We start from the raw sequence: 21,754 nt of genomic DNA, 5'->3' as shown, positions 1-21,754 counted from the left end.
GTTCGACACTGGGGGCAAGCACTGCAGTGACTGTGATGCATGGCTCCTGTTCGGGTCCTTCAGCTGCTTCACATCTAATGGGTTTTGAGGCAGTTTGAACCAATGTGGCTGGATTGTCAGCAGCGGTTTGGATTGTATCTAATATTCATTGGTCCAAGTTCTGATCCACACATGGCTCTGAGTTTTTTGAACCATTCAGGTCAAATTACTGTACAGTGGTGCAATCGATCAGATGCCAGTTCTTGGATCGAGGATCCACCCACTATGTTCAGTGTGTCTCATGATTGTGAAAATTGTTGACTGGCTCGTCCTTGATGCATTTTGTTGTCCTAGGAGTGCCCAATGACACCTCCCCAAGAGAAGCCATCATTGTTAACCTGGTACATTAAGGATTCATGATGATTGGTTTGTCTGCTGGCGGTGGTGTTAGTCAGCCTTGCCTCAGTGGTAGCAGAAGGCTCTGGGTTCAAGTTCCCCTCCAGAGATTTGAGCACGTAATCCAGCCGAATGCTGCACTGTCGGAGGTGCCCTCTTCCAGATGAGATGTTAAATCGAGGCTCTGCCTGCCCCCTCGGGTGGGCATAAAAATGATGCCATTGTGAATTGCAGTACTACACCAGTAAAAGATATAGTCACTCCTATCACCTACCAGCTGTGTGTCTCCAGCCAGTCGACTCCATACAGCAACATTGATGTCTTAACAAATCACCTGTTAAGCTGCTGGCTCCATTAAGACCTTTATGTCGTGGCTGTCTAGAAAAATTCTGTTACTCCATGAAGCCAATGTCGAGTACAGCCCTTAAGGTCATGGAGGCACTCTGGGTGCTTCATCTCTCAGATTGTAATCGAGGGCCATAGAATGGGTAGGGATATTCTGGTCATTAGACGTCAAACTGAATTGTACTGCAGTATTTATAGGAACATCATGCAGTGCTTTTGAAAATCCACCCTGCTGGTATAAACACATGTCTGTTGATGGCCTCTTAAAAGGAATTGCAGTGAGTAATATTTGCTCCCGCTAGTGAGTTTTAACTGTTTTGGTTTTTTTCTATAGAGGCTGTTTGTAACTATATGAACCATGACTCCATGGTAGCATTATTGTCTCTGAGTCAGAAGGTTGTGGGTTTAACCCCCACCCCCAAACTTGAGCACACCATCTAGACTGACACTTCAATGCTGTCCTGAGGGCTTCTGCTGCATTGTTGGTGCTAGCATCTTTCAAATGAGATATTCAACTAAGGCTTGCTTAAGTGGATGTAAAAAAAAACCCATGCATATTCAGAAGAGAGTTAGGAAGTTCTCCTAGTGTCCTGGCCAATAGTTATTTCTCAACCAATACCTAAAACAGATGATCTGGTCATTCATCTCATTGGAATTTACGGGACCTGCTGTAAGCAAATTGCCGACAAAGCAAGTGACCCGACGTCAAAGTAATTCATTGGCTGTGAAATAGTCTGAGATGCCTTGAGCTAGTGAAAGGCCCTATATAGATTAAAGTTTGTTCTTTCAGTTTAGAGGAGAGGGTGATAAATGAGCCAACTGTGTCCTATTTTTCAATGCTGTGGCTCCTCAGTACCCCAGCTGCCAACCAGTGAAAACTGGATTTCACTGAAGACCATTATTGAGACTTGAGATAACAGCATTTATATTTCAAGACTCATTTGATGTGGCTTGTTAGTGCATTTTATGAAAACAATTTATGAGCATTCATTAGAAACCATCAGAGTTTCTATGAGCTTTTCCATTAAAGTGAAAGGTGCACTGTACTTTCATGCCAATGAAAGTTACTTTGAGGTAACTGACCCAGTGCATGTGGTTCTTTCATCCTTGGGGTGTGGGTTTGAATCTGGCCCAGATTTGTGGGATAAAAGTCTCTGCTCATTGTTAGTGCCTACTTGAAAGGAGTTTGGTGATCTAAGCCCAGTTAATCATGAACATGAATCTACAGCATGAAAAAGCCCATAATTTAACACTAACTCTTTAGTGTCAGAGATCACACAGATAGCTGATGTGGACAGTGGAACGAAAGTGGTACTGTGGGTGCTGTTCTGAAGCTGGAGTTAAAGTATATTGTTGGGACAGAGTAGAGAGCTTTGCTCAGAGTCTGGCCTGTGCTATACCTGACCGAATACTATCACAGTAAGTGGTAAATGGGAAATTGTACAGACAGCTGTAAATTAAAATGATGTAACTTATTCTAATAGCTTTATTTTGGAATTACTTTTAGTGCGTGGTTATTGGTCTACAATCCACTGGAGAAGCAAGAACTCTTGAAGCCCTGGAGGAGGGTGGTGGTGAACTGAATGATTTTGTTTCAACTGCTAAGTATGTTTACACAGCATGATTGCCTGTATTTGTAAAATATTCAATAATGTTTTCAAAAAAACTAGTAATTTATAGAAAAACTATTGACTGAACTCTTCTGTATAAATGGAATGTGGGAGTTATTCTGTCTACTTGAGATTTTTTCCTGCAACCGTTGCCAACGAGAATTTTATTTGTTTGCTACCTGTGCTTCTATATGTAAATAACTAACGCAAGGAAGGATAGGTTTGTGTGAAGGGCTAAGTCTAGCCTTGATGGCTGCTGCATTTGCCGTTGTAAGTTCATAAAGTAATTAATTAGCTGTGAAGCCCTTTGGAGTGTCCTGCAGATGTGCTAAAAGCTCTATATAAATGCATGTACCTAGCATGCTTTGTAAACGTTCTGAAGTATCAGAGGGATGGTAAATGTAAGGAAGTTTCTTAAATAGCTGTTCACATTGAAGTACAGTGTAATTATTTTGTTTAAATAGTTTGCATTATAAGATCCAGCCCTTGTCAAACATTTGAAATTATATGGATTAATGTGGTTTGTTAGGACAATTTATGAATGCCGTATAGTTTTAGGATTGCTAACAATTACTTCCTGCACTAATTTTTGTTACAAAAACTTGCCATTTCATAGATGGAAGTTAAGTATTCTCTTTTGCCCAAAGTTTCCCTAATACCATGTATGGGTGGATCTGAGGCTCACTACTGTCCATGGATCAACCTGAACGCGCACAGGACTGGTCACTTGAAAGTGCACTCGTATAAACAAACTTTTAAAAAGAAAGTCTTGTGTTTATATAGCTGCTTTCACAACCTCAGGACATCCCAAAGCGCTTTACAGCCAATGAAGTACTATTTGTAATGTAGGAAACGCAGCAGCCAATTTGCACACAGCAAAAGAAAAATCTTCTGGTTTTAATTAGAAGACCCACTGGCAAGGATTTCTTCTTTACAAATGCACAAACTTAATCATTATTAGCAGGTCTTCTGTTGCTTGAAGCATCGAGATATGTGCTTTGTTCTTAAATTATGTATTACATTTTTTTATTATTTGGTTGAGGCTGCCCATGGCTCTGAGTGTCAGCCGTACAGACCAGGAAAGATCCATCTCTGATCTGTGCTGAGTTTGCCTTTCTCAGCCAGGGCAGTCGTGGGGGTTCTACAGTTATCCTAACTGTCCAAGGGCTGGGGCTAGGAAGGAGAGGGGGAAATCATCCCCAGTACCCAATCCTGATCATTATTCACTGACTCCTTCGGGAAAGTGCATGGATTTGAACACTGAAGGACAGGATTGGGCTCAGCCCTTAGGACAAATAACCTGTCAACTCACTGAAGACTGGCATGTGAATAATGGCAACTAGATGAAGCTGAGAACACCCATAGAACTAGACCCCACTACCAGTTGTGGTAGGAGGAAGCTGAAAATCTGTTCAAATTGAATAATGTAGGATTAATCCTTTAAAGCAATCCTTCCACGTAGAGTTGAGTTAGTTAACTATTTTATATCTACAGGTGTTAATGGGTTGTATTACCATTTAATGGTATTTGTTTTACATAATTCACAGTTCTCAGCAAGCAAGCACAAGGCACTGGCATACAGCTGTTGAACACAAACTTAAATGTATTTGTTTAATTATTGCAGAGGTGTCCTTCAGTCTTTAGTTGAGAAACATTTCCCGGCACCCGACAGAAAGAAGTTGTACAGTTTGTTGGGGATAGATATGAGCATGCCCAGCAATCATAACTCTCCCATTGACAGTCCATCAAGACCGAACAAAGGAAAAAAACGAAAAGGTATGACCTTTCCAAATATTTATGTTGATGTTGGGATGCTCATCAGTGTACAAAGCCCAAGTTCTTCCAATTAAGATCGCACTTTGTTTGATGGAATGAATGCAAATTCTGCAGCTCATCAGATGAGGCAAAGTTATTTAGTGGGATTAGATTATATCCAAACTATATAAAATATACAAGAATGATCCTTGAGAATCTACTAATTGCTGCTTATCTAGGAGTTCCTCGTGTGATATTTGTATAGGACCAACCAAAGGCTAATTTACAGAGAAACCTGTTAATAGACTGCATGGAATCGAACATGGTGTGTAGACTTATAAATATTGCAAGAGAAAAAGCTGCAGCTTGTCAAAGACAGGGTGCAACAGAGCTTTGAAAAGCTGTTCCAAACGCTGTTCTAAATCAGATGGAATTATATTCAGCAACACAGTAAATAGTGGGCGTGGTTTGAGATCTATTGAGGAATGTAGAAATATTCCAAGAGTTCCTGTCGTATTTTTTCTAATAATTGAATATACAATTTGTACATTGTATGGCAGCACAATATCTTATATCCATACAGTTTCTTTCTATTTGATTAATATTACTTTGGAAAGTTTCTTTCCCCTACCACTTCCAATTCTCCCACTTTACCCGATGTGCACACGTTCTGCCATGGAGAAAAAATTACGGGCCTCTGCAAATATTCTATGGCCACCAGCAGGAGCACAGGAACAACCAAGGATCATTCTCTGATTAATGTAAACTAAATCATTGATTTGTTAAGCCATTTCCAGTAAAAAATGAATCTGAATACATGTAATACAGACATTAAAATTATTGTGTAAGTGAGCTGTTAAAAATTTTGTAGGTTTCACAAGATACTTTGGTTCAGGGTAACTGGCATTCCCATAAGCGGATGTCATATCTCCTACTTTCTAGTTAAATGATAGTGTGACTGGGGGGGGGGTCATAACATAGAGCACTTGTTGCATATGCTGGCTACTGTGATCTCGCAAATTTTCTCTGTGCATTCTCCTGTCTTTACAGAAAGTGGATTGAAAAGCACTAACAATACAAGACACATGTAAACCAACAAACTAATTTATTTCACATAAAATATGTGATTGGATAGAAGACAGCTTTCACCATGAAATCCAACAATTTGTTTTATTCGTTCATGGGATGTGGGCGTCGCTGGCAAGGCCAGCACTTATTGCCCATCTCAAATTGCCCTGGAGAAGGTGGTGGTGAGCCGCTTTCTTGAACCGCTGCAGTCGTTGTGGTGAAGGTTCTACCACGGCGCTGTTAGGAAGGGAGTTCCAGGATTTTGACCCAGCGATGATGAAGGAACGGCGATATATTTCCAAGTCGAGATAGTGTGTGACTTGGATGGGAACGTGCAGGTGGAGTTGCTCCCATTGTGCCTGCTGCCCTTATCCTTCTAGGTGGTAGAGGTTGCGGGTTTGGGAAGTGCTGTCGAAGAAGCCTTGGCGAATTGCTACAGTGCATCCTGTAGATGGTACACACTGCAGCCACGGTGTGCCGGTGGTGAAGGGAGTGAATGTTTAGGATGGTGGATGGGGTGCCAATCAAGCGGGCTAAATTGTCCTGGATGGTGTCGAGCTTCTTGAGTGGTGTTGGAGCTGCACTCATCCAGGCAAGTGGAGAGTATTCCATCACACTCCCGACTTGTACCTTGTAAAAGTTGGAAAGGCTTTGGGGTGTCAGGAGATGAGTCACTCGCCGCAGAATACCCGGCCTCTGACCTTGTAGCCACAGTATTTATGTGGCTGGTCCAGTTAAGTTTCTGGTCAGTGGTGACCCCGAGGACGTTGATTGTGGGGGATTTGGCGATGGTAGTGCCGTTGAATGTCATGGGGAGGTGGTTAGATTCTCTCTTGTTGGAGATGGTCATTGCCTGGTGCAAAGGTTACTTGTCACTTATCAGCCCAAGCCTGGATGTTGTCCAGGTCTTGCTGCATGCAGGCACAGACTGCCCATCACCCGTTGCATAAAATCAATAAAAAGCAGAGCTCCTGTTGTTCGAGGCGAAAACTCACTTTTGAGATGACTTGCTATGCCTCTGTTTCAAGCTATATGTGCTCATATATCAGTTGGATTACTTGGCTAGAGACAAAAAAATCGTTCTCTGACCCCTCTTGGCAGCTCCGTGGAGGAGATTGGCCTACCAAGCTATCAAAGTTACGTGGCCCCCCTTTGACGTGGGAGCTTGGAGTACTCGTTTGCCTGTTTAGCTAAGCTCCCTGAATGAAAACCATTTTATCACAATGGTGAGAAATGCTTAGAATTACATTGTAATAATCCTCGTTATCTCGAGGCTAAAGCAACATGCAAATGTAAACAGCTGTTCCACCTCTCTTTGGGAAACTTATTAATGTTTCCAGTCACTCAGGCCTCCACCTATTTTCCTATTTGACATTCCAAAACACCGTAGCTCCATGTCTGCTGGTTAATGTTGCGTCAATAAAATGTTATATTTAATAATATGTAAGGAATATAATTTGACAAAATTCTGCTCAGGAAATACTGAAAATTCAATGCTACATGAGTTAATAGCTATAAAAGTACTCTATTCTGCACAATTTGGCTGTTACTGGGAAATACGATATCCACATACACATTTCTCAGCAGCAGTTACAGGATAGTAATCAGACATAAGAATCTTGGTTCATCCTTCTTTTCCCCTCACTAGTTGAGAGATGTTGAGGTCAGTTATAGTACTTCAACTGCTGACCTAGCTAGGATTAGCTTAACTCAGTACAGGTCTGGTACCAAACTTGGGACCTTCTGGTGTGTTGTGACTCCTTTATATCATTTGGGGAGGGGTTCGCTTTTGATATGTGCACTTTTGACCACATAACCATCTAAAGAACATTGCAGAGGGTTTCAAGTTCAGTATGACCAGATGGTTACAGAACCTGGGGCTCTTGTGAAGGGAAGACAATAAAGCTGAACTTTTATCTCCTCAAATCTTTTTTCAAAAAAATGTATATTTTTAAAATGCCAGGAGGAGTAGATAATGTATAGAATCATAGAATGGTTACAGCACAGGAGGAGGCTATTCTGACCATCGAGCCCGTGCCGGATCTGTGCAAGAACAATCCAGTTAGTCCCACACCCCTGCCCTTTCCCCATAGCCCTGCAAGTTTTTTTCCTTTCAAGTACTTATCCAATTCTCTTTTGAAAGCTACGATTGAATCTGCCTCCACCACCCTTTCAGGCAGTACATTCCAGATCATAACCACTCGAGGTGTTTGGCAAAAAAACCGAAGGCGACTTTTTTTTTAAATCACCTTAAATCTGTGTCCTCTGGTTCTTGACCCTTCTGCCAATGGGAAGAGTTTCTCTATCTACTCCCCTCATGATTTTGTACACCTCTATCAAATCTCCTCTCAACCTTCTCTGCTCTGAGAACAACCCCAGCTTCTCCAGTCTATCCATGTAGCTGAAGTCTCTCATCCCTGAAACCATTCTAGTAAATCTTTTCTGCATCTACTCTAAGGCCTTCACATCCTTCCTGAAGTGCCCAGAATTGAACACAATACTCCCACTTGTGGCCAAGCCAGTGTTTTAAAAAGGTTCATTGTAACATCCTTGCATTTGTACTCTATGCCTCTTTATAAAGCCCAGGATCCCGTCTGCTTTTTTAACTGCTTTCTCAACCTGCCCCGCCATCTTCAATTACCTGTGCACATATACCTCCAGGTTTCTCTGTTCCTGCACCCCCTTTAGAATTGTACCATTTAGTTTATATTGCCTCTCCTTGTTCTTCCTACCAAAATGTATCACTTCGCACTTGTCTGCATTAAATTTCATCTGCCATGTGTCCATCCATTCCACCAGCCTGTCTGTCATCTTGAAGTCTTATCACCACCCTCCTCACTACACTTCCACGTTTTGTGTCATCTGCAAATTTTGAAATTGTGCCCTGTACACCCAAGTCCAAGTCATCATTATATATCAAGAAAATCATAGAATCATAGAAGTTACAACATGGAAACAGGCCCTTCGGCCCAACATGTCCATGTCGCCCAGTTTATACCACTAAGCTAGTCCCAATTGCCTGCACTTGGCCCATATCCCTCTATACCCATCTTACCCATGTAACTGTCAAAAGCAGTGGTTTTAGTACCAACCCCTGGGGAACACCACTATGTACCTTCCTTCAGTCTGAAAAACAACCGCTCACCACTAGTTCTGTTTCCTGTCTCTTAGCCAATTTAGTATCCATGCTGCCACTCCCCCTTTATCAAACGCCTTTGGAAGTCCATATACACAACATCAACCCTCGATGTTACCTCATCAAAAAAATCAATCAAGTTGGTTAAACACGATTTGCCTTTAACAGATCCGTGTTGGCTTTCCTTAATTAATCCACACTTGTCCAAGTGACTGCTAATTTTGTCCTGGATTATCGTTTCTAAAAGCTTCCCCACCACCGAGGGTTTCTGGGTTTATCCTTACACCCTTTCTTGAACGAGGGTTAGGGTAAATTCAAGCAAATTAATTAACTTGGATTGTGAGCCCTGAACTTAAGTTCAAGATTACAAAATTCTTGATCCTTGAGCTAGATTTTAGATTAGTTTTGGAAAAAAGAATTCTCCCCCCACAGTGAACATCTGCCTGGATAAATCTGTCTGCTTAGGAAAGAAAGAACCTTCATTTATATAGCACCTTTCATGACCTCAGCCAATGAAGTACTTTTGAGGTATAGTCACTGTTGTAATCTAGAGAAATGCAGCAGCCAATTTGTACACGGCCAGGCCCCACAAACAGTATTGAGATAATGAAAGGCAAGATTTTTATGATGGTTGAGGGATAAGTGTTGGTCAGGATACCAGAAGAACTCACCTGCTCTTCTAATGTCCCATTTAGTTTATGTATTTTCTCAGGTTTATCATTCATTCTGGCCCTTTCATACCCTCCAACAACCACCCCATCTCCAACCTCCATTTTATCTTTATAGGTTCTTGACAATATTGTCACCTCCTAGCTCTATGTCCATCTCTGCCGGAACTCCCTGTCCAAATCTCTCCATTCCAATCCTCTGCCCTTCTCACACAAAGTTCTGTTTACCCATCACCACTGTCCTCGCTTCTATATTGGCTCCCTGTCCCCAATGCCATAAATTCTTAAGCCCTCATCTCTAAATCCCTCCATGGCCTTGCCCACCCTATTTTTGCATTCTCCTCCAGCCCTATCTCTTCTCTCTTCACCCCCACCCTCCCAAAATTCCATTCCTCTGGGCTGTATATTGCCTCTCCATACCCCACCATTGGCGGCAGAGCCTTCAGTGGCCTGTGCCCTAATACTTGGAATTCCTCTCCGTGACTTTGCAAACCTCTTCAAAACCCATCTGTTTTTAGTCCATCTCCTTTTCGTGGCTGGATGTCTTGTTTTCTTTACGCCTACCTGTGAAGCAATCTTGTTTAAGGTGAACCTGATAGGTAGCTTTCTACAAGTAAGCACATGCATGTAAATTCAGGAAGTATTTTGCTAGGTTTTATTTTGTAGTAATTTTTTTTTACATGGGAACCTTTTTAAATTGTTTTATTGGTTTTTAGCTAATGAGGACAAAAGGGAAGTTAAAAAGGCCCGCAAGAGCAAAGGTCTTGCTGGGAGCAGCTCTTCAGAAAGTGAATCTGAAGTATCTGAAAGTGAAGGCAGCGATGAAGAAAGCTTTCACTCAGTCAGCTCTGGCGACGATGACTTCAACCCTTTCAGAGATGAATCTTCTGATGAAGAAGATGGTAAGTTGGTGAAAGTAACAGATGGAATTTTGGAAAATGTTGTGATCTTTAAAAAAAAAATTGTAAGCATAATTCAGCATTGCCAACCTTATGGAAACTCACTTTGAGCTCAGCATAAAATGGAGGCTTAACTAATGTCGGAAAGCTAACAGAATTTAAACCATACTGTGAGCAACTTGCATAGTATCTTTACTATACCAATCAACAAAAGACATACTTGCTCTCGAGGCAGTACAAAGAAAGTTCACTCTGTTAATCCTGGGGATGAGGGGGCGGACATATGAGGAGAGGTTGAGTAGATTGGGACTCTGCTCATTGGAGTTCAGAAGAATGAGAGGCGATCTTATTGAAACATATAAGATTGTGAAGGGGCTTGATCGGGTGGATGCGGTAAGGATGTTCCCAAGGATGGGTGAAACTAGAACGAGGGGGCATAATCTTAGAATAAGGGGCTGCTCTTTCAAAACTGAGATGAGGAGAAACTTCTTCACTCAGAGGGTAGTAGGTCTGTGGAATTTGCTGCCCCAGGAAGCTGTGGAAGCTACATCACTAAATAAATTTAAAACAGAAATAGACAGTTTCCTAGAAGTAAAGGGAATTAGGGGTTACGGGGAGCGGGCAGGAAATTGGACATGAATTTAGATTTGAGATTAGGATCAGATCAGCCATGATCTTATTGAATGGCGGAGCAGGCTCGAGGGGCCGATTGGCCTACTCCTGCTCCTATTTCTTGTGTTCTTATGTTCTTATCCCACGTCCCTGAGCAGAAATTGGTTGAAGAGTTAGGAGGTGAGCAAAGGTGGGGTGAAGGAGTAAGATTTTAGAAGGCTTTGGATGATGGTGAGGGAGCTATCAGTGTGGATTGGGTTTCTTACAACACCAGGTTATAGTCCAACAGTTTTATTTGAAAATCACAAGCTTTCGGAGGCTTTCTCCTTCGTCAGGTGAGTGTGGGATTCCATGGAAGGTACCGCATATATAGTCAGAGAACACTCACCTGACGAAGGAGAATGCCTCCGAAAGCTTGTGATTTTCAAATAAAACTGTTGGACTATAACCCGGTGTTGTAAGATTCCTTACATTTGTCCACCCCAGTCCATCACCGGCATCTCCACATCATGGATTGGGTTTAGGAGAGACAGCACAGCTGAAGACTCTGCCACCACAGGTGGTGTCTGAAGTGAGAAGGAGTATCACATAGTTGGCCAGACTGTGAAGAGTGCAGACTGATATTCAAAGATGGAGGTGGTTTCAGGAGTAGTGTGAGGTCAGGAATGATTTGTAGGTGAGAACAATAATTTTGGAATCTATATGTTGAAGAATGGGGAATCATTGGCGACCTATGGATTGGGGGGGGGGGGGGGACGATGTTGTGGGACTGGGGATGGTGATCAGGACTTCGTAGAGGTGGGTGTTACTGATGTGGAAATTCTACTGTTTCAAATAGATCCTTGGTTAGTGAGGAAGGACCGCAAGAAAGACAAAGACAAGAAGAAGAAAAAGAAAAGTATTGATCCAGATTCTATCCAAAGTGCCTTACTGGCATCTGGCCTTGGGTCAAAAAAAACGAGTTTCTCCACAACCACAGTCAGCAGCACAACAAATAATGCACTTCCTTCAGGTACGAAGTTTGCAAATATCAATCATGGTGAGGAATTGAAAACTGATTTGGTGCGATGTTCTGTATTAGGTGGAATTGAGTTGGCATTAATACATATTTTCTGGCATTGATATTCAGACTAAGGACTTTTAAATCTATTTTAAAATTAAGTCCCTTCCTAATAATGTATTTTAATTTTTTTCTTCCCCACTTTCCTCTTGTCTCCCAAAAAACACCCTAGGTAACAGCAGCCACAGTATTGTAGCCAGCCAGGATGCAGTAGAAAGAGCCCAGCAAATGAAACGAGAGTTGCTGGAGAAGCTGGAGAGGCTTGCTGAGGATCTGCCTCCCAATACGCTGGATGAACTAATAGATGAGCTTGGTGGTCCAGATAATGTAGCAGAGGTTAGTTTGAAGAAATTATAGTAGGAATATGCGTGCATTTAATGTATGTTAACACTTGTTAGCATTGAAATATGAAGTGCGTCATTGCATAACCTGTTTTTTCAATGCGCCTTCATGTTTGTGGTGCCATTTTAGCTCTGCAGATATCACTGGAGCGTTGAAACGATGCACGTTTGCCTTATGGTGTTTCAGTACACTCAGAAGTAACTTCAAGTAGTTAAGTGACTTGCTGCTCCTCTCTTGTTGCCACTGCCACACACCACGTTACTGCTGCTGCTCCCAGCTCTGCAGAAAATGCTGGTGCTCACTCCCACCCCATTCCCCAGTCCCCTTCTTGGACTGCAGCGGTTCAGGGAAATTAGGGATGGGTATTTAATGTGGCCTTGCCAGCGTCATCCACATCCCAAGAACAAAAATGATTTTTTTTTTTAAAAGTCTACAAAACAGCAGGACTTGCTCCGCACTGCTGGCTAGGCTGTGCCTTCTCCCTCTTCTGTTCTCCCTCCCCACCCCCAAATCCGTGTTCCTAAACAAGTTAATTGTATTCCATTTTTAGTACAGTACCAGCATTTTTAGTGATTTCATAAAATAACTATGTAAGTTGGCTGAATCAACAGGTTACAGCACGGAAGGTGGCCATTCAGCCCATCAAGTCCGTGCCGGCTCTATGCAAGAGCAATCCAGCTAGTGCCACTCCCTCACCCTATCCCTGTAGCCCTGCAAATTTTTTCCTTTCAAGTACTTATCCAGTTCCCTTTTGAAGGCCACGATTGAATCTGTGTCCATCCACCCCTTCTGGCAGTGCATTCCAAATCCTAACCACTCACTGTGTAAAAAGGTTTTTCCTCATGTCACCTTTGGTTCTTTTGCCAATCACCGTAAACCTATGTCCTCTGGTTCTTGACCCTTCTGCCAATGGGAACAGTTTCTCTCTATCTACTCTGTCTAAACCCTTCATGATTTTGAATATTTCTATCAAATCTCCTCTCAACCTTCTCTGTTCCAAGGAGAACAACCCCAGCTTCTCCAGTCTATCCACGTAACTAAAGTCCCTCATCCCTGGAATAATTCTAGTAAATCTCTTCTGTACACTTTCTAAGGCCTTTGCATGTTTCCTAAAGTATGGTGCCCAGAACTGGACACACTACTCCAGTTGTGGCCGCACCAATTGTTTTATAAAGGTTTATCATGACTTCCTTACTTTTGATGTGGAGATGCCGGTGATGGACTGGGGTTGACAATTGTAAACAATTTTACAACACCAAGTTATAGTCCAGCAATTTTATTTTAAATTCACAAGCTTTCGGAGGCTTCCTCCTTCGTCAGGTGAACGATGTGAAAATGAAAACCTCGAAATGAAATCGCATTTATAATTCACAAAACAATGCTTGGTGAGTACAGACAGTTTTTTCAACTGCCCGTTGCCAAGGCAATCAGTGTGCAGACAGACAGGTGTTACCTGCCAGCTCTCACAGAATATACAAATCACCAAAAAAAAAACAACAAACAAAAAAAACAGAGATAGAGAGGTAGAAACATAGAAAAGACAGCAACTGACCCGTTATATTAAAAACAGATAACATTTGTTCGCTGGTGGGGTAACGTGTAGCGTGACATGAACCCAAGATCCCGGTTGAGGCCATCCTCATGGGTGCGGAACTTGGCTATCATCGTCGACCAGAAATTGAACGCCAAGTTCCGCACCCATGAGGACGGCCTCAACCGGGATCTTGGGTTCATGTCACACTACACGTAACCCCACCAGCAAGGGGAAAAATTTTTTATCTGTTTTTAATATTCTCTCTCTCTGCCTTTCGGATCTCTCTCTGTCTGTGTAATTTGACACATTGTGTATTCAGCATACTGGGACCTACTGTTTTCCGTGGCTAACCTGTCTGAACACCAACGACACCTTTGATTGGTGTGATGGTTCCCAGCCTAATATAAGATGTGCGATTTGAGAACCTTTCACCCACTCACCTGACGAAGGAGATAATCTCCGAAAGCTTGTGATTTTAAAATAAAAATGTTGGACTATAACCTGGTGTTGTAAGATTCCTATAATTAAAGGGTTGTTAGACTTGGTTAATCGTAACTTTGTTTCCTAGATGACAGGCCGGAAAGGCAGGGTTGTAAGCAATGATGATGGCAGCATATCTTACGAATCTAGATCAGAACTTGATGTCCCTGTAGAAATCCTCAATATCACAGAGAAACAGCGGTTTATGGATGGAGAGAAGGTACGAGTAATGGATTTCAGCTATTCCTTTTAGAAAGGAAGCTATGCATACAATAACAAACTGTCCTATTTGCTTATCAGAATATTGCAATCATTTCGGAAGCAGCCAGTTCTGGTATTTCATTGCAAGCAGATCGCAGAGTTAAGAACCAAAGGCGGCGAGTGCATATGACCCTAGAGCTGCCTTGGAGTGCTGACCGTGCGATTCAGCAGTTTGGTGAGATATCTGCAATTTTGAGTTTATTTCCCTAATCTTTTTAAATCTTGTATATCTGTGTAGTTTAGCAAATAGTGTACTTCAAACAATTAGTAGTTATTGAAGAAGGACTAGGCCATTTAGGAGTGACATCAGAAAGTGCTTTTTCACGCAAAGGGTGATGGAAACCTGGAACTCCCTCCTCCAAAAGGCTGTGGAAGCTGGGTCAATTGAAACTTTCAAATGAGATCGATAGGTTTTTTGTTAATGAAGGTTATCAACAGAAATGGAGCAACAGCAGGTAAATGGAGTTGAGCTACAGATCAGCCATGATCTAATTGAATGGTGGAGCAGTCTCAAGGGGCTGAATGGCCTACTTGTGTTTCTATAATTGCATGCGTGCTAAGGATAACGATACACAAAATGATAAGAGTATACTGGGACCCAATGTATACAGGCATCTGGAGCAATTCTGGTATGCCTTGCTGCAGGTGTTGTTTAGATCAGTAAATGTACTGGCATTTTACTGTGACTTAACCTTTGATAGTTTTTTGAACTATGTAAAGTTTCATTACTGCCTAACAGATGATGAGGTCTGTAGCATGCCTATTGCTACCATGATGTGGAGATGCCGGTGATGGACTGGGGTTGACAATTGTAAACAATTTTACAACACCAAGTTATAGTCCAGCAATTTTATTTTAAATTCACAAGCTTTCGGAGGCTACCTCCTTCCTCAGGTGAACGATGCGGAAATGAAGTCCTCGAAATGAAGTCGCATTTATAATTCACAGAACAATGCTGGTGATAACAGACAGTTTTTTCAACTGCCCGTTGCCAAGGCAATCAGTGTGCAGACAGACAGGTGTTACCTGCCAGGTCTCAGAATATACAAATCACCAAAAAAAACAACAAACAAAAAAAAACAGAGATAGAGAGGTAGAAACATAGAAAAGACAGCAACTGACCCGTTATATTAAAAACAGATAACATTTGTTCGCTGGTGGGGTAACGTGTAGCGTGACATGAACCCAAGATCCCGGTTGAGGCCGTCCTCATGGGTGCGGAACTTGGCTATCAATTTCTGCTCGACGATTTTGCGTTGTCGTGTGTCTCGAAGGCCGCCTTGGAGTACGCTTACCCGAAGGTCGGTGGCTGAATGTCCTTGACTGCTGAAGTGTTCCCCGACTGGGAGGGAACCCTCCTGTTTGGCGATTGTTGCGCGGTGTCCGTTCATCCGTTGTCGCAGTGTCTGCATGGTCTCGCCAATGTACCATGCTCTGGGGCATCCTTTCCTGCAACGTATGAGGTAGACAACGTTGGCCGAGTCACAGGAGTATGAACCATGCACCTGGTGGGTGGTGTCCTCTCGTGTGATGGTGGTATCTGTGTCGATGATCTGGCATGTCTTGCAGAGGTTACCGCGGCAGGGTCGTGTGGTGTCGTGGACGCTGTTCTCTTGAAAGCTGGGTAATTTGCTGCGAACGATGGTCTGTTTGAGGTTGGGTGGCTGTTTAAAGGCGAGTAGTGGAGGTGTGGGGATGGCCATAGCGAGGTGTTCGTCGTCATTGATGACATGTTGAAGGCTGCGGAGAACATGGCGTAGTTTCTCCGCTCCGGGGAAGTACTGGACGACAAAGGGTACTCTGTTGGTTGCGTCCCGTGTTAGTCTCCTGAGGAGGTCTATGCGATTTTTTGCTGTGGCCCGTCGGAACTGTCGATCGATGAGTCGAGCGTCATATCCCGTTCTTACTAGGGCGTCTTTCAGCGTCTGTAGGTGTCCATCGCGTTCCTCCTCGTCTGAGCAGACCCTGTGTATTCGCAGGGCCTGTCCATAGGGGATGGCCTCTTTGACGTGGTTAGGGTGGAAGCTGGAAAAGTGGAGCATCGTGAGGTTGTCCGTGGGCTTGCGGTAGAGTGAGGTGCTGAGGTGCCCGTCTTTGATGGAGATTCGTGTGTCCAAGAAAGAAACTGATTCTGAGGAGTAGTCCATGGTGAGCTTGATGGTGGGATGGAACTTGTTGATGTTATCGTGTAGTCTCTTCAGTGATTCCTCGCCGTGGATGAACGGACGGATGAACGGACACCGCGCAACAATCGCCAAACAGGAGGGTTCCCTCCCAGTCGGGGAACACTTCAGCAGTCAAGGACATTCAGCCACCGACCTTCGGGTAAGCATACTCCAAGGCGGCCTTCGAGACACACGACAACGCAAAATCGTCGAGCAGAAATTGATAGCCAAGTTCCGCACCCATGAGGACGGCCTCAACCGGGATCTTGGGTTCATGTCACGCTACACGTTACCCCACCAGCGAACAAATGTTATCTGTTTTTAATATAACGGGTCAGTTGCTGTCTTTTCTATGTTTCTACCTCTCTATCTCTGTTTTTTTTTGTTTGTTGTTTTTTTTGGTGATTTGTATATTCTGAGACCTGGCAGGTAACACCTGTCTGTCTGCACACTGATTGCCTTGGCAACGGGCAGTTGAAAAAACTGTCTGTTATCACCAGCATTGTTCTGTGAATTATAAATGCGACTTCATTTCGAGGACTTCATTTCCGCATCGTTCACCTGAGGAAGGAGGTAGCCTCCGAAAGCTTGTGAATTTAAAATAAAATTGCTGGACTATAACTTGGTGTTGTAAAATTGTTTACTATTGCTACCATGAAAGTGGGTTTGTAGTAACTTGATCATGGTGGGAATTGTATGATTATCATGCTCAAGGTCAACTTTAAAACTTCTACCCAACAAAGTCAAACACAAGTTAGAAATAGTGTATTGTTTATTTTGCCAACTGGCTTTGAACAGCTGACTTTCTGCACGTTAGTGGGAAAATTGGGGCTGTTTCTGTTAGAACAAATGAGATTACAGCATGATTTGTTAGGGATGGGACAGAGTGGATAGAAACATTGTTTCCAGTGATCGAAGGGTCTAGAATGAGGGGGCATAGATAGAAGACTAAATGCAAGAGATCTAGGACAGAGAACAGTTCAAACTTTTTTTAAACACAGGCTTGAGGCTGTGGAATGCACTGCAAGAGTTAGTGATTGAAGCAGAGACCATATCAATATTTAAGAATAGGTTAAATAGGTGGTTTATGGGGTACAGGAATAAAGGGATATGGGAACAGGGGAGGCACATGGGATGAGGATATTGCTCACGTGGAGTATAAAAACCAACACTGTTCAGCCCATCTAGGTTGGGCTATAATTGGCTGGGGCTGCGGAGTGTATAGATACAACATGGTACTGCTCCCTTAAAGTAACAGAGTGTCCTAAAATGCTTTGCTGCTAGTTGAGGTTGATTACAAAGTACTGGCATATCACAGGTGCCATTGAATCAATCCTTGATGTTTTTAAGTGTCCAGATGCAAACATTGCTATGAAAGGAATGGCTCCTCAGTTCAACAACACCTGGGCAAGTGAGCTTGTTTTTTATTTGGAACTGTGAAAATGATCTGATTTTTATTTTGTTCACAGGTAGAACACATAGGTCAAACCAAGTAAGTGCTCCCGAGTACGTTTTTCTCATCTCAGAATTGGCAGGAGAACAGAGATTTGCTTCTATTGTTGCAAAAAGACTTGAAAGTTTGGTAAGTTGATGCCTTTCAAAACAATACTTTAAACGGGGTTGCATTTTCTCTGTTTCACAGTAAGTTCAACTGCTGGGTCAGACAGAAACAGAGCCCTAAAATTTTGCCAACCTCTGCTCAGTTATTTGTTTGCTTATTTGCCCTGCCTATCTTTCTCCCCCATGCTGTGTAGAGATGACTGACTACACTGCAAGGGCATAAGATCATTCCTTTGTTGGCAAGATATGTTTGAGTCATATGTTACCTTTGCCTGAACAGAAAGGGGTCCTTTCTGATGTGGTTCATGACATGTTCTCAAGAGTGTAAAAAATGTACCAGAGCTTCCATTGAACTTTCTTTCCATCACAAAAATACGGGATGGGAAGAGAAAGGAAATAAACATGCAAATTCACATCTTATCCCTTCTTCTGAAAGTCATACTGGTTCTACAAGTCTGACTTCCAGCAGAGAGAAGAAAGAACTTGCTTTCTTGTAGTGTGGAAGATCTATTTGGGCAGAGATTGAGATATCCTTTCATAGGTTGGTGTTTAGGAGACCATTAGAGGCACTTGGCATAATGATTCACTGATATTTGACGCCCTGTTTTCAAAAGAACTAAATGTTAGACCAGCTTCATAGAAAATAAGTTTATACAGTCGTGAATAAATATGTATTAGATTTTTCCCATTGCTCTATCATTGCCCCTTTTGTATTGATGGGATACAAATGTCTATTCTGCTATACTTAGCATAATCAAAGGAATTGATACTGAGGCGGGGTTAATGAAATTTCCACTGGTTCGAGAGATGTTTGTGCTAATTCTCCATTATACCAAAGTTACTGCTTTGAGTCAGTCATTTTAATAGAAAACTGCATTGATAATATGGCGCCGATTTACAAGATGTCTGGGCCAATGGGGTAGGTTCTGTATTTTAATTTAACACCAGAGGGCATGATGAGCAGCGAGGTCTGTTTTATGGGGAAAACTTGCATATCAAAGTTTTTTTAAAATTGATATTATAGAATATTGACTTTGTTTTGCCTTTTGGAAAGGGTGCTCTCACACATGGTGACAGACGAGCCACTGAAACCAGAGATTTGAGCAGGTTCAACTTCGACAACAAGGTAACGTTCTAGTTATCTTGACTAGAAGCAGTTAGTAGGATTTTACTGTTACGTATTTATCTTGACTAATCTTTTTCTTTAACGACGGCGTTTATCTTGTATTCGATCACTTCTGCGTAAGTCACTTTGTGCACTTTGCCTGCTTCAAAATTGGATGATGTGAAATCATACAGCCTGCACATGAATACCGACCAAAAAGGATTAACAAATGTATTTGTCCAGCATCCTGAACACTAGAAAAAAATTGGCCAGGCTGCTGCAATGCTACTCCATGTTAACTTTAACATGAATAAAATAATATTGTTGTAATGTATTGCATGTATAAGATTCTTGCTTTTAATGAGCCGCCAGTATTATAATGTGGTGACTGACTGTTTGACACTTCTGCAGTATGGAAGGAATGCCCTGGAAATAGTAATGAAGTCCATTGTAAATCTGGATACTCCACTGGTGTCACCACCTAAAGACTTTCCTGGGGAATTCTTCAAAGGTAGAGTACAGATTCTTGTTCAACCTTTGTCCGTTTGGATCAGAGTTAATGAACTCCATACCATTTTCACTTCGTTTAAGCTGTTTCCTGTACAATACTAGTTACTGTCCATTAATCTTGTTAATATAACTTATTGCCTGCAGCAATTGTGGTAAAATTATTCATAGGAATCGCCTGTATTTTTTACATGCTGATACTTGTTCCCTATAATGTTCTTTCCGAAAAGTGCAGTCTTGGTTCAGTTGTAGCACTTTCACCTCTGAATCAGAAAGTCGTGAGTTCAAGCTTCACTCGAGAGTTGAGCACGTAATCTAAGCTGACACTTCAGCGCACTACTGAGGATTGTTGCACTGTTGGAGGTGCCGTCTTTTGAATGAGAGGTTTAACCGAGGCCCCGTCTACCCTCACGTGGATGTAAAAGATCCCATGGCCTATTCGAAGAAGAGCAGGGGACCCCTCCTGGTGTCCTGCCAACATTTTATCTTATTGCTTTTGTGCGACCTTGCTGTGCACAAACTGGTTGCTGCATTTCCCTACTTCATAACAGTGACTACGTTTCAAAAAGTACTTAATTAACTATGAAGTGCTTTTGAACGCCCCAAGGACATGAAAGGCGCTATATAAATGTTTTTTTAATTGTCCAACTTAGAGCAGCAAATTCTGGTAATCCACCTCACTATTTCAGTTCAGTAGAGGGAGCCACATCATCACTGCACATAAACTCAAGATGTTTAGTACATTGTTTATGGTGAAATCAGACTGCTTTTTTTTTAATAAGTCATGCTTTATCTGTCTAATTGATAAACAATGCAGGTTTCATGTGCAGTTTGTTTTAAAAAGATGTATACTTGAATTAGGTGCCAATATTAGATTTTTGGATTACCTATGTTGATTTCTTCCTCTTCACTTGGTAACTTTCAAACTGCTTTTCCCATTATTATATTCCTTTTCCTTGTATTTGTTCAACAGTTACACATCATGCATTCAAACACTGTAAAATCTTTCTGTCCTGCTAAGGCCTGGAACAGGTTTGCTGGTCATTGTTGATGAAGTAGATATGATTGAGAACTTTCTCTGCAGTGCTCTGGCTTCGAAACAAACTTGTTCCATGTTTCTTAAAAGCATGTCTTTTTTTTAAGAAAAAGACAAACTTGCCTTCTTTCCAACAAAGCCCACAAGTGTTTAAAAAGGGAGAAAGGGATAGACCAAGTAATTACAGGCCAGTCAGCCTAACCTCAGTGGTGGGAAAATTATTGGAAAAAATGCTGAGGAACAGTATTAATTGTCATTTAGAATGGCAAGGCTTAATCAAGGACAGTCAGCATGGATTTGTTAAGGGAAGGTCTTGTCTGACTAACTTGATTGAATTTTTTGAGGAGGTAACAAGGAGGGTCAATGAGGGTAACACGTTTGATGTAGTCTACATGGATTTTAGCAAGGCTTTTGACAAGGTCCCACATGGCTGACTGGTCAGAAAAGTAAAAGCCCATGGGATCCCAGGGAAAGGGCAAGTTGGATCCAAAATTGGCTCAGTGGCAGTAAGCAAAGGGTAATGGTCGACGGGTTTTGTAACTGGAAGGCTGTTTCCAATGGGTTTCCGCAGGACTCAGTACTAGGTCCCTTGCTTTTCGTGGTATATATATCAATGATTTGGACTTAATCATGCCCCCTATATTTAAGAAGATTGCAGATGATACAAAAATTGACCGTGTGGTTGATAGTGAGGAAGAAAGCTGTGGACTGCAGGAAGATGTCAATGGACTGGTCATGTGGGCAGAAAAGTGGCCAATGGAATTCAATCCAGAGAAGTGTGAGATAATGAATTCGAGGAGGTCAAACAAGGCAAGGGAGCGCACAATAAATGGGAAGATACTGAGCGGTATAGAGGAACAAAGGGACCTTGGAGTGCATGTCCACAGATCCCTGAAGGTAGCAGGACAGGTAGATAAGATGGTTAAGAAGGCATATGAGATACTTTCTTTTATTAGTCGAGGCATAGAATATAAGAGCAGGGAGGTTATGCTAGAACTGTATAAAACACTTTAGGCCACAGCTAGAGTACTGCGTACAGATCTGGTCGTCACATTACAGGAATGATGTAATTGCACTAGACAGGGTACAGAGGAGATTTACAAGGATGTTGCCAGGACTGGAGAATTTTAGTTATGAGGAAAGATTGGATAGGCTGGGGTTATTTGCTTTGGAACAGAGGAGGCTGAAGGGAGATTTAATTGAGGTGTATAAAATTGAGGGGCCTAAATAGAGTGG

General features: G+C 42.2%; 1 protein-coding gene across 3 annotated transcripts in view; it reads left to right on the top strand.

Annotated features, from left to right (window-relative positions):
• The window catches only part of sbno1 (strawberry notch homolog 1 (Drosophila)), an 84,298-nt gene that overhangs the window by 44,718 nt on the left and 17,826 nt on the right, over positions 1 to 21,754 (top strand). For all 3 annotated transcript variants that reach the window (XM_068006229.1, XM_068006228.1, XM_068006230.1), the window contains 10 exons: positions 2,228 to 2,325; positions 3,955 to 4,106; positions 9,674 to 9,859; positions 11,307 to 11,480; positions 11,701 to 11,864; positions 13,973 to 14,104; positions 14,185 to 14,320; positions 17,780 to 17,892; positions 18,925 to 18,996; positions 19,387 to 19,486. In XM_068006229.1, coding sequence (XP_067862330.1) covers positions 2,228 to 2,325; positions 3,955 to 4,106; positions 9,674 to 9,859; positions 11,307 to 11,480; positions 11,701 to 11,864; positions 13,973 to 14,104; positions 14,185 to 14,320; positions 17,780 to 17,892; positions 18,925 to 18,996; positions 19,387 to 19,486 — 1,327 coding nt within the window. The remainder of the gene's footprint in view (positions 1 to 2,227; positions 2,326 to 3,954; positions 4,107 to 9,673; positions 9,860 to 11,306; positions 11,481 to 11,700; positions 11,865 to 13,972; positions 14,105 to 14,184; positions 14,321 to 17,779; positions 17,893 to 18,924; positions 18,997 to 19,386; positions 19,487 to 21,754) is intronic.

The sequence above is a fragment of the Heptranchias perlo genome, chromosome 25, assembly GCF_035084215.1.
Source record: "Heptranchias perlo isolate sHepPer1 chromosome 25, sHepPer1.hap1, whole genome shotgun sequence".
NCBI classification, from domain to species: domain Eukaryota; kingdom Metazoa; phylum Chordata; class Chondrichthyes; order Hexanchiformes; family Hexanchidae; genus Heptranchias; species Heptranchias perlo.
Note: the sequence above shows the minus strand (reverse complement) of the source record. Positions and strands in the feature narration are given on the sequence as shown.